The sequence below is a fragment of the Drosophila bipectinata genome, chromosome 2R (assembly GCF_030179905.1).
Source record: "Drosophila bipectinata strain 14024-0381.07 chromosome 2R, DbipHiC1v2, whole genome shotgun sequence".
NCBI lineage: Eukaryota > Metazoa > Arthropoda > Insecta > Diptera > Drosophilidae > Drosophila > Drosophila bipectinata.
The window spans coordinates 15,692,458-15,705,794 of NC_091737.1; the positions used below are offsets into that span (position 1 = coordinate 15,692,458).

The following is a 13,337-nucleotide window of genomic DNA, read 5'->3' on the forward strand; positions in this document are numbered from 1 at the left end:
GTCATGGATAAGGGTTCGTATAAGGAAAACATGGTTTTATAAAGGGGTTGGCATCATAAATTAAAAAACACTTAAATCGAACATTTTGTTTTTAAATTTTTTTAAGGATACTTATACTATACTTTTCTTAATTATTAAGTATTCAAATTATTGTTTTAATTTTGTAAAGCAGATCGATTGGAAAAGGTATTCTTCATAAAGACCGGGTAAAATTTGGTAAAGGGATAGACATGGTTATGGGCCATAAAGAAACATTGATTTTGCAAGGGCTTTTATAAAAATTATCCAAAAATGTTGTATTAATGTTTTTAGGCAGATTAATGTTGAATCCAACTGCAAATAGTTTAAGGTTGTTCTTTGAAGATGGCACTAGATAGAAATTGACAGAATTATGGTAATGGCTATGGGTTATATATGGTAATTCCATGTTTCATAAAGAGTTCCATCAGTAAACTGGAAAAATATAGATCAAAAATACTGTGTTGAAGTTTTGCTGCAGATTTAAAGATAATAGATCTGCAAATATTTTAAGATATTCCTCTTAAGGATGTCCTGAAAATTGACAGAATTTTAAAAAAGCTACCCATTAAGAAAGTCAGTTGGGCAAAACGAAAGCGTCAAGTTTGTCGGCTGGCAATCACTGCCTGGAGGCTGTTGGATGCCTCTGTTCCAGCTCCAGCTCCAGCTCCAGCCTCAGATTCAGATGCAGCACTTGTGATGTTCTACTGGTGCAACTCGGGCATCGTCTGCGAGTTTATGGCTGAAACTAGCGCAGTTAAAAGCCCAACGGGCGAGTGCCACCAGAAGGAAGCTGGGCGAGTGTGTGTGAAGTTTATGGGGGGGAGTTGGTGGGTGAGTGGGTCGACCGTTGAAGTGTAATCAACAGCACGGCGGCAATTACTACGGACACTTGTGTGGGTGTGTATGTAAAAGCCCTCTTTTTCCCATTCCTAGCCAGGCATGTAGGCATGAAAGTTGGCAGTGGAAAACGCCGCACAATTTGCCAAACTGCACTGAGCGGATTGAGCGCAAACGGCTAAAATGTGCCGAAAAGGGGGGAAAACTCGGAAAATCTACTCGCATTATGGCATTCCCCCTACTTTGGGGAATTTTGAGCCCGGGCGTACTAAACTAGGGCCTCGTTTGCCGTTTTCTAACCCACCTGTGCGCATTATAATTTTAATGAATATTACATTTCACATCACGAATTGAATTTCTGGCTTTCAAAATAACAAAAAAAAAATAATAATAGAAAACCATCTGAATTACTTCTCCCTCGTGGGGGGCGTGATCTATCCAGGTGGAAATATACCTGCTGGAAAAATGCATAAATTTATGGCAAACTTTTTCAACTGCGATTGGTTGGGGAGTTCGAGAGGATATCGGCTCATTTGAGCCTCGATGGGACTGAAAGTATTAACAAGCCAATACATTTGGGTAATCGAAGGGGTTACAGCTCGAACTTTATAAGTTTCAATATTATATTTTTGTATTTTAAGAGCCTGATTAATTGAAGACTTCAATTGAAAGTGATTTTATGTGGTTATAGCGATGAGCATTGCCTCTTTTTATACATCTTTTTTGTACATCAAAGTATATAAATTAAGTAATAGTTCTTTATTGAAATTAAGTGAAGACTTCAAATTAAACTGCTTTTAAACAAAGTATGCGATTTAAGCGATGAGCACAGCTCAGGTTAAGCTCTATATATCGATAAAAGCGATAAAAAAGCAATAAAGAACAGTTCTGGTAACAATTCTGGTAAGAGCGTACACTAAAGTACATAAATAAAATCACTTTTAAAGCTTGAAACCTTAAATTACCCATCAACCCATTGCCATCGCCCCGTTATCCTGCCACTCTATCAGCTTTCTGTTATATTTTCCTACACCACTCGGATCCACCTTTTCTGTTTATTCGCTTGCAATGATTTTAATAGCTCCGAAATAAGGAAGGAAGCAGAGTTCGTCCTGCGATAGCGATTGGCTGGCTGCTCATATCGATAACCAAACACAAACAGAACGGAAAGTTTCCCCGGCAACGCAGGGAGGAGAGCCATTCAATTTTTATTAAATAACTTCATGCATGGCAAATGCTTCGTTGCGTTGCCAGTTCTCCACCGAAAGGATTCGCTTTGAACGGAGATGAGGTTGAGGATGTAGATGTGGATGTGGGTGTCCTCCTGTCGCTGTTCGATGGCTCTGTCAATAGCAGGAGCCATAGCATCTGGACGGCGGCAGGCTGAAGTGCTTGAAAAGGGGGCCTGGGAGTGGCAAGAGAATTTTTATTGATACGCCCCTATGCCGGGCTCCAAATCGCATATTATCGCGTCGGGTATGAATGTGGGGAAGTGTGTGTGTGTGTCTGTGGGTCTTGGGCGTATCCTGCCATGTCCTGCGCCTGCATTGATCATTAATCTTTGCAAGCTGCCAACGTGTTCGCCTTTTTCGGACCTCAATTGCCATGGCCATGTGCTCTAGGGATGTGTATATGTGGGTGGGTGTGTGCATTAAATGGCGGATGAAGTCCATTAGAAAACTATTGAAGCACATTTTGTCGATTGCAGGCAGCAGTCGAGCAGAGCCAAACTCCATATCCTGGCCATGTGGCAGGATGTGGCAGCTGCCGCAATTGAATGCTTCTCTTCTCGATGCTCCATTCCCCTCGAGCATAACCGAAAAAAAGGAAGATTTAAGGAGTGCAGCAGCAGTAGTTAGACTTTCAATTAACTGACGAAAGAACTGCAATTTGTTGGCCCGAACGAAGGTCCTTTCTATTGATTCCTCTATATTTTTATTCTCCAACAGAAGCTATAAAGTTTTTTTGATCTGAGAGTAATTGGATTTAAACACAATTTCAGAACTCTGACTTTTGAGAGCAAAACTGACCCAAATATTAAATGCAGGACTAGAGTCTAGACTCTAGATTCACCTTTTGAAGCTTTTCTACCTTTCATCTAGGGATTTCTTATTTAATTACCTTCCAAAAAGGACCAAAACACACACACAACCATAAACAAAAGCCCTTTGATAAATAAAAGAAATGCAATTTAATACAAAAGAAGTGAAAGGGAAAATACAGGAGCTGTGGAAGTGGCACACATAAAAATCTTACGCTTCAATGCGCGCCTTTCCAGCCCTCTCTCAGTTTTAATTTTTTGCCTATTTTTGTTGGCTTCTTTTGTTGGTATTTTGCTTAATTATCCACATGAAAAGTCCTTCACAAATTCCATGGGGGGTGGCGCGAAAAGATGGCTGGCGAAAGCGTTAAATGGAATTACATTAATAGTAAAATAAAAGTAGAAATATGTTAGAAATGTGAATGGTCCGAGTCCGGTCCAGAGGTTAGCAGCATCAAGTGCCAAAAAAAAGCACAAACTGTGAAGAGATTTTTCCTGCAGGCTTCAAGGATGAAACGAAGTTCTTCTTTATTTTCTAACAAAAAAAAAAAAGGGCGAGTAAAGAGTGCGAATTCCTGCGGTTGCTTTTGGCATTTCCAAGTGGCTATCCCAAAAGTTGAATGGCATTTGAACAAATAATGCGAGAAAAGAGTTTGTGGGTCTAGTTTCAAGGAGCTCCAGCACTCTTCCTTATCAATTGTATTCTTATAATGTTCTCGAATTAGTTGCAGCTCGCAAAATACTTGCGGGTAATTAATTCCGACCGTTAACAACAGTCAAAGCCCACGGAAAGGACCTTTCTTCCTCGGCCATTTCACTTTAAAGTTCAAATGCAAACGCAACCCACAGAGATCCAGAAAAAAGGTTCAAATACCCCAAAAAAAAGCAAAAAAAAAGTCGACTTTAGTACTTATTTAGAAATACTTCTTTGGCTTTCTCCTATTGACAAGAATATTTATTTTTACGTTTCGGTTCAGATCTTTTTTTTGGGGTTTTCTCTTCATGCAGTTCATTTGCCAACCGAAGGCGAAACAAAAAGGCCAAAAAACGTAAATAAATGGCAACGAGGGAAAAAATTTAATTAAATCAAATATATATGTGGGTGGTTGTGAGGGATGCTAGCTTTTTAATTTGATTATATGTTTGTGCTTGGGCTTTTTTAATGTATTTTCAGTCTTGTTTTTGCGCCACAGCATCCTTGCCAAATATGCAAAAAAAGAAATGTTGCGGGTGTTTAAGCAAAAACACCTCACACACACCGCCCGGCTGAGAGTTTACACTGGAAATTCAATTAAAAAACGCTTTTCAAATATTTATTACATCAGGGGCCAGTCCACAGAGCGCTGTGTGTGTGTTGCAGCGACAAGTGGGTTAATTATCTCCTAGAAGTATGCTGTGGTTTTTTGACAGCCGGAAATGCCTGCATGATAATAATAATAATCATGGCGCAAGATGGCCGCCACATCCTCCATTTTAACATCCCGCCCGCAAAAGTATGCTTTGCGAGAAAAAGTTTTTTGGCAAAAACGCAAAGAAGCATAAAAAAAAGGAAATAGAAACGGAACTCGAAAAGCGTGGAAATTTGATTGTTGGTGCCGCCGGCTGTGGCTTTCTGTGTGGCATGATGAAGTGTCATGAAATTTAATCAATTTATTTGAAACGTGAGCGGATTCGCCACGCCGTTGCCGTTGCCGGGCCATAAATAACATCAGCGCTGTGTGTCGGTGGCTCAACTAAAAATTGTAACAGAGCAAAAGTGCCAAAGTAAATAACAAACAATGAAAATGCAATAACAGTAGCAACAGCAAGGACCTCCCAAAAGCAGGACCTACATAAATGGAAACAAAAGCCAAAAGAAGCGAAGGAAACGAGCTGAAATATCGCAAATAAAGTTTCATTGTTTAGCAAGCGGGAATAACCGCACGCCACAGAGCTCTCACACACACACACGCACACATGGATACTAAACCACACATAGATACTCCCACACACACACATATTTATACACTCCAACACTCAAACATGATGCGACGCTTCTTTGGGCCATAATATTTGAGGAGAAAACAAAAAATAAAGAACTGAAGGGGGAATAAAGTTTACAATTTTGAAACGAAGTTCGGATGAGCTTGCAGGCGACATGTCTAAGCTGGATTTTAAGGACTTCACTGGTAACATTTTTCATAGTTACTCGTATTAGGTCCCTAGCTCCCTTCGACGAATAACAATTTTTGTTAATTTTTTTAGTGGCTAGCCCTCGGCATAAAGTTATAGAACACGATTTTAAGGGTAAGGAAATAGGAATAAGCGAAAATCCTTTACAAACTCCTTTGCCAAGCACGTACGCAGGCCAGAAGAGCCTTCTTGTTCCGCCTCCTTCCCGAACACGCCCATTTGTCAGTCCTCCACCCTCCGTACTTTTTTGGTTCCTCTTCAGAGAACGTTTTGCGCCATTATTGTTGGCATAACTCCACACACACACAAACACAAACACAGACAGGCAAAAGGAAAAGGATGTGAAGGGCGCTGGAGCCGGGGCAGGAGGAGCATAGAGAACGTTTATAAATTTATTGTTTTCTACGACGCGTGTACTCAAGTGTTGCTGCGTGTTTTTGGCAACAAATTTGTTCAACAAGAGGGCCATCGGAGGATGGAGGCTAACGATTCCCATTCAACCCGTTGCGGTGACGCATTTTATCATAATTACATTAACACTCCAGGCCGCCCCCGCCTCTGGCCATAAATTTTAACCAGATCCCCGAAAGCAGGCAAGCCGCGAAATCTTTAAAATCAACTCTTCAAGCCCGTAACTTTGGCGAGCATAAAAATGATGGAAAATACAAATAGCAGGAGCAGCTGTACAAGTAGTAGTAGCAACAAACATAAATAAATGCACTGCAGCAGAGGCACAACAACAGCAACAACCATTCTGTGATGCTTGTTTTCGCATCTCGTGTTTTTGTTGTTTCTGTTGGTTGGGAAGTGCACACATGACATATTATTTCAACTATGTATGGGAGTGTATGAGACATGGCTGTTTTTCCTGCAACGGCAGCTGTTGTGTGGCAAGTTCATAGGAAATCGGAGGATATAAGACTGTAGGAAAGTGGAAATGCTGAAGTCATAGGACACAAATTATTTATTGAGCTTAAAATTAGAGGTGGTGATAAATCGAAGCGATATATCCATGTTTTCGAATAATCGGTAACATCGGCTTTTTTTCATCTCCAACTGATCACTGACGAACGAGCTTTTACGATGTTTTGCTTATATCGATGTTTGTGTTTATCGATGAATCAATTTTTAAAAAAGGTATATGTCTATTGTGAACTGGGTTTTCCGATGTTTATATTGATAATGATCTTAAGCGATACATGATACCGATTAATCGGATTTTTGAGTACAACTAGCATCACTAATAGGTATCCTTCAAGTTCATCACATTCTTAATCCACAGTAAAGTCTCTCCATCTCTATTTTTCATTTCGGTTTACGAAAATTCATTTCGCGCCATATGCGCATTTAGCACGGATCCGAACCGCAAAACCAAGAGGCCGAAAGGAAAGTCAAGCCAAGTGAAAGGACCAGCCCACACACTCACACACTTGCATATAGGCATAATTAAAAAAATTTCAGAGCGGTCAGAGCAAGAGAGAGAGAGAGAGAGAGAGAGCTATAATGAGCGAGAAGGAGCGATTCGGTAAGCCAGAGGCCATCACATATTTAGGCCAAACTTTCTGCCATCCTGCTCGCATCAGGATCCAAATCCACTGCCACTGCCACTCCCACTCGCCACTTCATCATGACTCATTACGAAATTAAATTAAAATTAAATGCTTTTATTATATTAACGTTGTGCCATCCGCGTATGGAGTAATAATAATCACAAAATAATATGTGAAAATGCAGTGGGTGGATGGGATCTTGTATGGCTGAATTGTTTGGTGGTTCTAGTGGTTGCCCCAAACTCCCTCAACTTCCGGACAGTGCTCTTTATATTTTTTTGTTTGGGGTGGTACTCAATTGAGTGCAATTTAATTATAATTTGTGCAGAGTGCCCAGAATGTGTGGCAGGCCTTTTGGGGTCTTCCGCCCCAAAGTTGGAAAACTAAAAGATTTTTGTGGTGCCTGTCGGCTCTCGGCTTGTGGCAGCAAAAGTCAAAGAATGTGTGGCCATGTTAATTAAGTTCGAGTGCAAAAATATGCAATGGACCAGTAAAATAAGATAATCAAATTGTGGAAAGCCATTTTATAGAGATGGATATTTTGTTCCGGTTTCGGTTCCGGTTCCGCATTATATAGCCAACCATTTTGCAAAGCTAATTCCGAGGCACATCGAGCATAAACATTATTTATGGTCATCAAGTAGCTCTGGCGTTTTATTGACTTTTATTTGGCAGGCCAGTGATGGCCCAGTCATGGCCACGCCATGGCCTCCTAAAACCAATACACTAACTTGGCTGACCTCAAGCCCCCCTCAGTGCAAAATCTGCATAAAGCAGCGAGGTTTTGGTGGAGAAAAGTAAACGGACTTGATGAAAAAAAATGCCAACTAATGTCACTTAGGATGGTTGAAAGCTGAAATTCGAGACAATTTGGGAACAGTTTTTAAATTGCTCGCGGCTGTCGCAAATCTGAAATGAGATGGAAGCGGCATTCCAGTGCGATAACCTCTCGCAGAGTTCAGTTCATTGATAATGAGTTTCTCGAGGAAATGGGCGACCTAAAACTGGGCGGCTGGGCGACTGGGCGGGTCAAACGAGATTGTGGCGGCCGGGACTGGCGTATAATATTTCACACGTTTAGGGCGGAGGATGGACGGGTATCCAACCCAGCAACCAACCATCCCTCTTTTGGCTGGTTGGGCACGTGCCGCCAATAAAGCTGCAAATCGCATAAACTGTTTGAGCCGCTTACACGTCATAAGTAGAGGAGTACTTGGGCTCGGGCTTTGGTGCCTTTCCTCAGATAAGGTTACTCTCGGATGGGCACGGATTCCCGTCTGGTTATTGGCATCTTTAAGGCCCACAATCAGTTCGATTCGTGAGCATAGATTTTGGGCATGTGGCTAGCATTATAGATTCCATTTCAACGAATCTTGTGGATCTTTTGTTTATGCATTTGTTGGTTCAGGTGGTGCAATAAAGAAATTCCCAAATTCATTGTTTAAACTGGAATTTTTATTTAAAAAATTTAATAATTTCTTACCTTATTCGTGTTGGTATCCCCAAGACCATCTCTACCTCAACATACACCTGAAATCTTGCAATTTACTTGGTTTGATTAGATTCTTGTCCTCCTTTGGGTGATTCCCAGATGGCCAAGCCCAAGGCAGCAGTGCCTGGCCATAGCTTGTAATGCAATTTTGTGGAAAATTAATTGACTTTAAAGCTACGTCCGATCGGGAAGCTAATTTTAAACTCACACCAATGCCGAATCGAATCGCAATGAAATAAAACCCATTGCGAACCGCAACGAATTGATTTGAGCAATTTGCGGAGTGGCAGCAAAAAATGTTTGCCTGTAAAATGCAATTGCAATGTGAGGGGGAACAACGCATCCAGCGCAACAACCAACCGACCGACCGACCGACATCCAAATCCAAATCCGAATCCAGGGCCAAATCCCAGACCAAATGAAACTCAAAGCAAACTAAAACCAGAAAAAGCCAGCTACATCCCTCAGAGCGATGGATAGACATGTGCAACGAATTTCAAATGTCAGAAGTCCGGCTGGATAGCTGGTTATATAGATGTACATACGTCCTGGGTCAATCAAAAGGGCTACAAAATCCAAACAAAAAATACTCCCAATAGCACTGAAAAAGTAATAAAAAAATAATTGCTCGATGAGGAGTGAGTCTGCTAATTGGAGGAAACCAAATTATGAGCACAACTTGACAGGCCCAGGCACAGGCACAGGCCCTCCAAGGTGAACTGCTGAACTTTTACCTCTAATTGCGGCAAGTCACTCATGAAAGCCCCGAGAACACCCCATCAAGTTTCTGTTAAGCGGCAAGCAATTGTCACAAGAACCAAGTTATAGTAGGATATATGTACATACATATGTACATATGCCGAAGTAAAAGCATATGAAGTTCGCACACCATTCGGTCTGATATGAAAAAGTTAATAAAACCCAGACAAGGACGTGCAAACCATGGTGTTGTCACCTGGGGAAAGGTTACACTTGCTTATTTTTATGTTTTTGTCGTTGAGGGTTTGCGGAAAAACTTTCCAAGTTGATTTCCTTTGTCAAGGGAGGTCTTTCCCCCAAAAGGAATTGCCGCCAAATTCTCTAGTCTTTGATTATTCGATGTTTTGAGAGGTCTTATTGGGAAAGAGGATGATATCGGTTGATTAATTAATGATTGAAGAAGAACCTCTTTGTGTTTCTCTGGCGATGATCTCATAAGAACCTGTTCTGGCCATTGATTATTCGGCGTGAAATCTGAGAGTTTGTTCAGCATATTGGACACAAAGCAAGCTGGCGAAGAATGTCAAATGCAGACTCCCGACCGCAGATTAACTCTGACCCCAAAACATACACTTTCCCTCTCTTGATTTCTCCCTCGTTCGTTATTTTACTCACACTTCCAATCTTGGGTTTAGTTTCCCACACTTTTCCCTCAATTCACATACGAAAGGGTGGAGCTGGAGGAGGACCAGGAGGAGCACCAATTAAACGGGGAAAAGGCAACATTTACCCCCAGCAGTCTCGCAGGGAAGCCGCAAAGGATGTCCAGGCAACCGGGTATGTAAATGTGGGTGGCTGTCCTGAAGGCGGGCGGCCTTGGGTTATGTGGCTAGTTGGTTAGGGCTTCATTCCGACTACTTGGCTCGACAATATCGATACACCAGGAAAAACTAGGGCTTTTCCTCAGAGCTGCCTTGTTTTTTGCTGGCTTGCCGTTTTCGTCGCATAATTGTAAAGTGCCCCGGCATGTATCGTTGCTGCTCCCCTTTTAATTGTATGCGTTGTGTGAAGTAGTCCTGGGGACCACCGCCACCGAAGCCAAGGCCCATCCTCTTTTCCACCCCCAGGAGAGTGCGTATGTTTCTCCGTTGTTGTGTTGTTAACAAGTTTAACATCACTTTGGCGTACCCTCGAACGTATATCTCGCCGGAGTCGGCCGTGTTGGCCCTGTTTATAGTTGTCGATTTGGCTTGAAAGCCAGCCTATATCGAGGATGGATCATCTGGGGCATATCAGGCTAAATGATGGCAATAAAGAGCCTATTTTGTATCTCAAACCTGAGGCACTTGCTCAATCATTACTTCATTAAATACTGCCTTCAAACCAACATAATATTGGCCAAAATGTAATCAAGTTAATGAAAATCAAGCAACCGAATCACTTGCCCTCACTAGCCTGTTCCATGTCCTGTTTTTATTGAGATAGAGCGTCCTGCGACAATTTATTTTTAAAGAGCTACTTCAGTCCCTTTTCCACACACTTGTGCAATATTAATTGGTCGAGTGTTGAGTGCTGTTGGCCGTCACTTAGCTTAATGAAACCTGTCCTCAAGGAATTTCCATAGATGTATCTGTATCTGAAGTTTTCCGGCTCACTATCGGACCGGGTCGAAAATCAATTTTAAATTAGAGCACAATGAGCTCATGTCGGCACGTGGACGCCAGGTGATATAGGAGCTCCCCCAGCCAGACCAACAAAACACGAATAGGCAGGGCAGGGAGGGCAGAGGTCAAACGAACAGGGGCTTCCTACAGTGAGAGAAATATATGTATATTACTATTATCTGACTATCTTTTAAATTTAAAAGCTAGCTAGAAAAGTCATCTTTTAAAAAACTTTATGTTATGATTGATATGGCAAGTATTTTAAGGATATATATCCTTGTGTATCAACACTATTGAATCCAGTTACATGTCAAAGGACATCCCATCGTTGGAGTTGTTGTTGTTGCTGTTGGGGGCGACACAAGCAAGTAAACAACAATAAAGCGGAGACAAACAAAAGAGTATCAAAAAACGGCACACCAAAGGACACGCCGAGGCTCAAAAACAGGACCAACTAGCAACTTGGAATATGGAAAGGACATGACGAATGACGCGTTGCTAGACAATTTTTCAATTTGAATGGCCCCCCCTGGTTCCTGGTCCCTTCTCCTCCAACCGGCCCACAAAAAACCAGGAAGGCAAACAAAAAACACAAAAGGACGTATGGGCCAGGCCAGTATAGGCCAAAAACTCGAACGTTTCGGATTTCGATTGGTCCTGGCATTCGCCTTTTTTTTTGGGGGAAGGCGGGGGCAGGGTACTGTCGTGGGGAGTTGCCATTGATAGATGCAACCTGCAATTTGCCGCCTGACTAAGCCAGACGATGAGGTCAACGCAAAGTTATTCCATTCCAGTTAGGGGCTTAAACTTTCTACTTTAAAGACTGCACACGATCCTCTCTATATTCCTTAAATTTTAAAACAAAAAAAAAATAATTAATTATACAATTAATTCTATGAACTCACCGCTTGCCCTTGAAGGCCAGCAGGTACTTCTTGTTGGCGGGAAAGTTGTTCGACTGCACGGATCCGGTGGCGCCGGCTCGCAGGGGGAACTGTTTGTGGAAGAGCGGAATGCTGACATCGAATCCGTGCCGCACCTGCAGGACACTCATGCTGGCCTTGGCCAGGATCGCCTCGCCGGCATCGAAGCCCAGCGAGTTCTCCGCGTAATCCGGCCAGGTGCCCGAGTAGAGATTGAAGATTATATGATTGCGTCCATTGTTCCAGTGCGGCAATCTCGCTAATCTCGACGGCACATTTCGGACGTAGTCCTCGGAGAGCGAGTCCCGGTCCAGGGTATCGATGCCCAGGACGAACAGGCAGGCGGCCGAAGGATCGTTGGTGTGGTAGCGCGACTCCTGGATGGCAGTGAGTATCTTTTGGTAATTGGCGGACGAGGGCGGGGCAGCACCCAGGGAGTTCAGCGGCTCGGGGGGATAGACATAGACCAGGAACCGATCGTAGCAGCGGGTGAAATCGAAGCAGGTCTCCATACGGCACTCGGAACTCTTGATAGTCTTCGGTTTCTCGGGGATCTCGGAGCGATTCCCCTGGGTGAGATGCATCTCCAGGGCCTCCTGTCGACCCAGGAAGCCGGGCAGCTGGGCGTACGGTTGAACGCCCCCATCCTTAGCCGATTCGTGCTGGGCGCGACGGGGTCTCAGCGGCGAGACTTTCAGCCGGTAGCCGCCGAAGTAGGCGTAGGCCAAAAAGGCGCAGGATACGAAGACCAGAATGTACCGCTTCTTGGCCTGCATTTTATGGCTAATTTCTGCTTAATCTCCGCTATAATTGTTGCTTATTTTTTGGATTACCCAAATATTTGGGATTCTTCGAATTTTTCTCGTTTTGGTGGCTGAGTGACGGGGTGAGTGGGGGGCGTGATGGGGCTAGTGCGTCCGTGTGCTGCGAGAGTGCTGGTGTATATGTGAGGCGGGGATTCCAACGGCAGCAGCAACAACAACAACAAAAAATAAGAATCACTAGTTGTCGCGCATTTTTGTTTGCTCGGAATTTTGAGTTTCCGCTGCTGTTTGTCGACTGATAACAAGTCTAATGCTTGTTATTATTGTTGCACTTCACACACACCTTGAGCGTAACACATGTATTCACGTACATCGTCCGGTATAGTTCATATTTTCGTTCATAATCTTTTATGATTTCTCATTTCCTGGCGCGACTGTGGGGGCGGAGGGGCGGCGCGGGATGGCGTCGACGACGGCGGGGGCGGGAATGGACCTCGCTCGCGGCGAGGCGTGGCATCGCACAAACATCAATCCCTTCACTTTGCTTCACTTCATTTTCTTGCAAGACATAATTTTGTATCTCAGGAATATAAACATTAGCAACACACACAAAACATTTCTGGCTGGTAAAAATCAGACGGTGTTGAGCAGTGTTGAGCAGCACTCTTGCTCTGGCATTGTGCAGCACTGAAAGAGAGCCAGCAAGAGTCAGCCGTTAGGGTTGCCGCATTCCCCCAAGAAAGCGTTGGTTTATTTAAAAATTGTCCGTTAATAAATTTAATTTAGTTATTAGTATTTAGTTTTGACAAAGAGATTAAATTATTTGAAATGCGCAGGAAAATTTTATCTTCCTCTATAGTAGATGTCTACGACTAAAGTTTTCCGATGTTGTGTTTGCGTTTTCTACGAAGGCAGTAGCGCGCTGCTGTGATAAGAACACGGAAATACGCGAAAATGCAACGCGTGTATGCGTTTTGATAGCTCTGCGTGTACTGGCCAACTTATCAACGAGCCATTTCCCAGCAGCCTCGCTGGAAATTGTAAATGAAAAACCATTGGAAATTAGGCGCAGGCGCAAACCAGCCCGCGCTCCGAAAACCAGATGGCAACGCTCTACCAACAGCTGCTTCAAATTCAAAATTTGAAATAATATTTTTTTCCTGCAAGTCCCTAA

The 13,337-nt window shown here is 43.0% G+C and overlaps 1 protein-coding gene across 2 annotated transcripts in view; it reads right to left on the bottom strand.

Moving 5' to 3' along the window:
• Window positions 1-12,899, bottom strand: part of ttv (exostosin glycosyltransferase 1 ttv) — a 60,826-nt gene extending 47,927 nt beyond the window's left edge. For both annotated transcript variants that reach the window (XR_001773185.3, XM_017238652.3), the window contains exon 1: window positions 11,382-12,899. Coding sequence is in view for 1 of the 2 variants with exons in the window: in XM_017238652.3 (XP_017094141.2) it covers window positions 11,382-12,175 (794 nt within the window). In the remaining variant the exon portion in view is untranslated. The remainder of the gene's footprint in view (window positions 1-11,381) is intronic.
• Window positions 12,900-13,337: the final 438 nt, after the last annotated feature.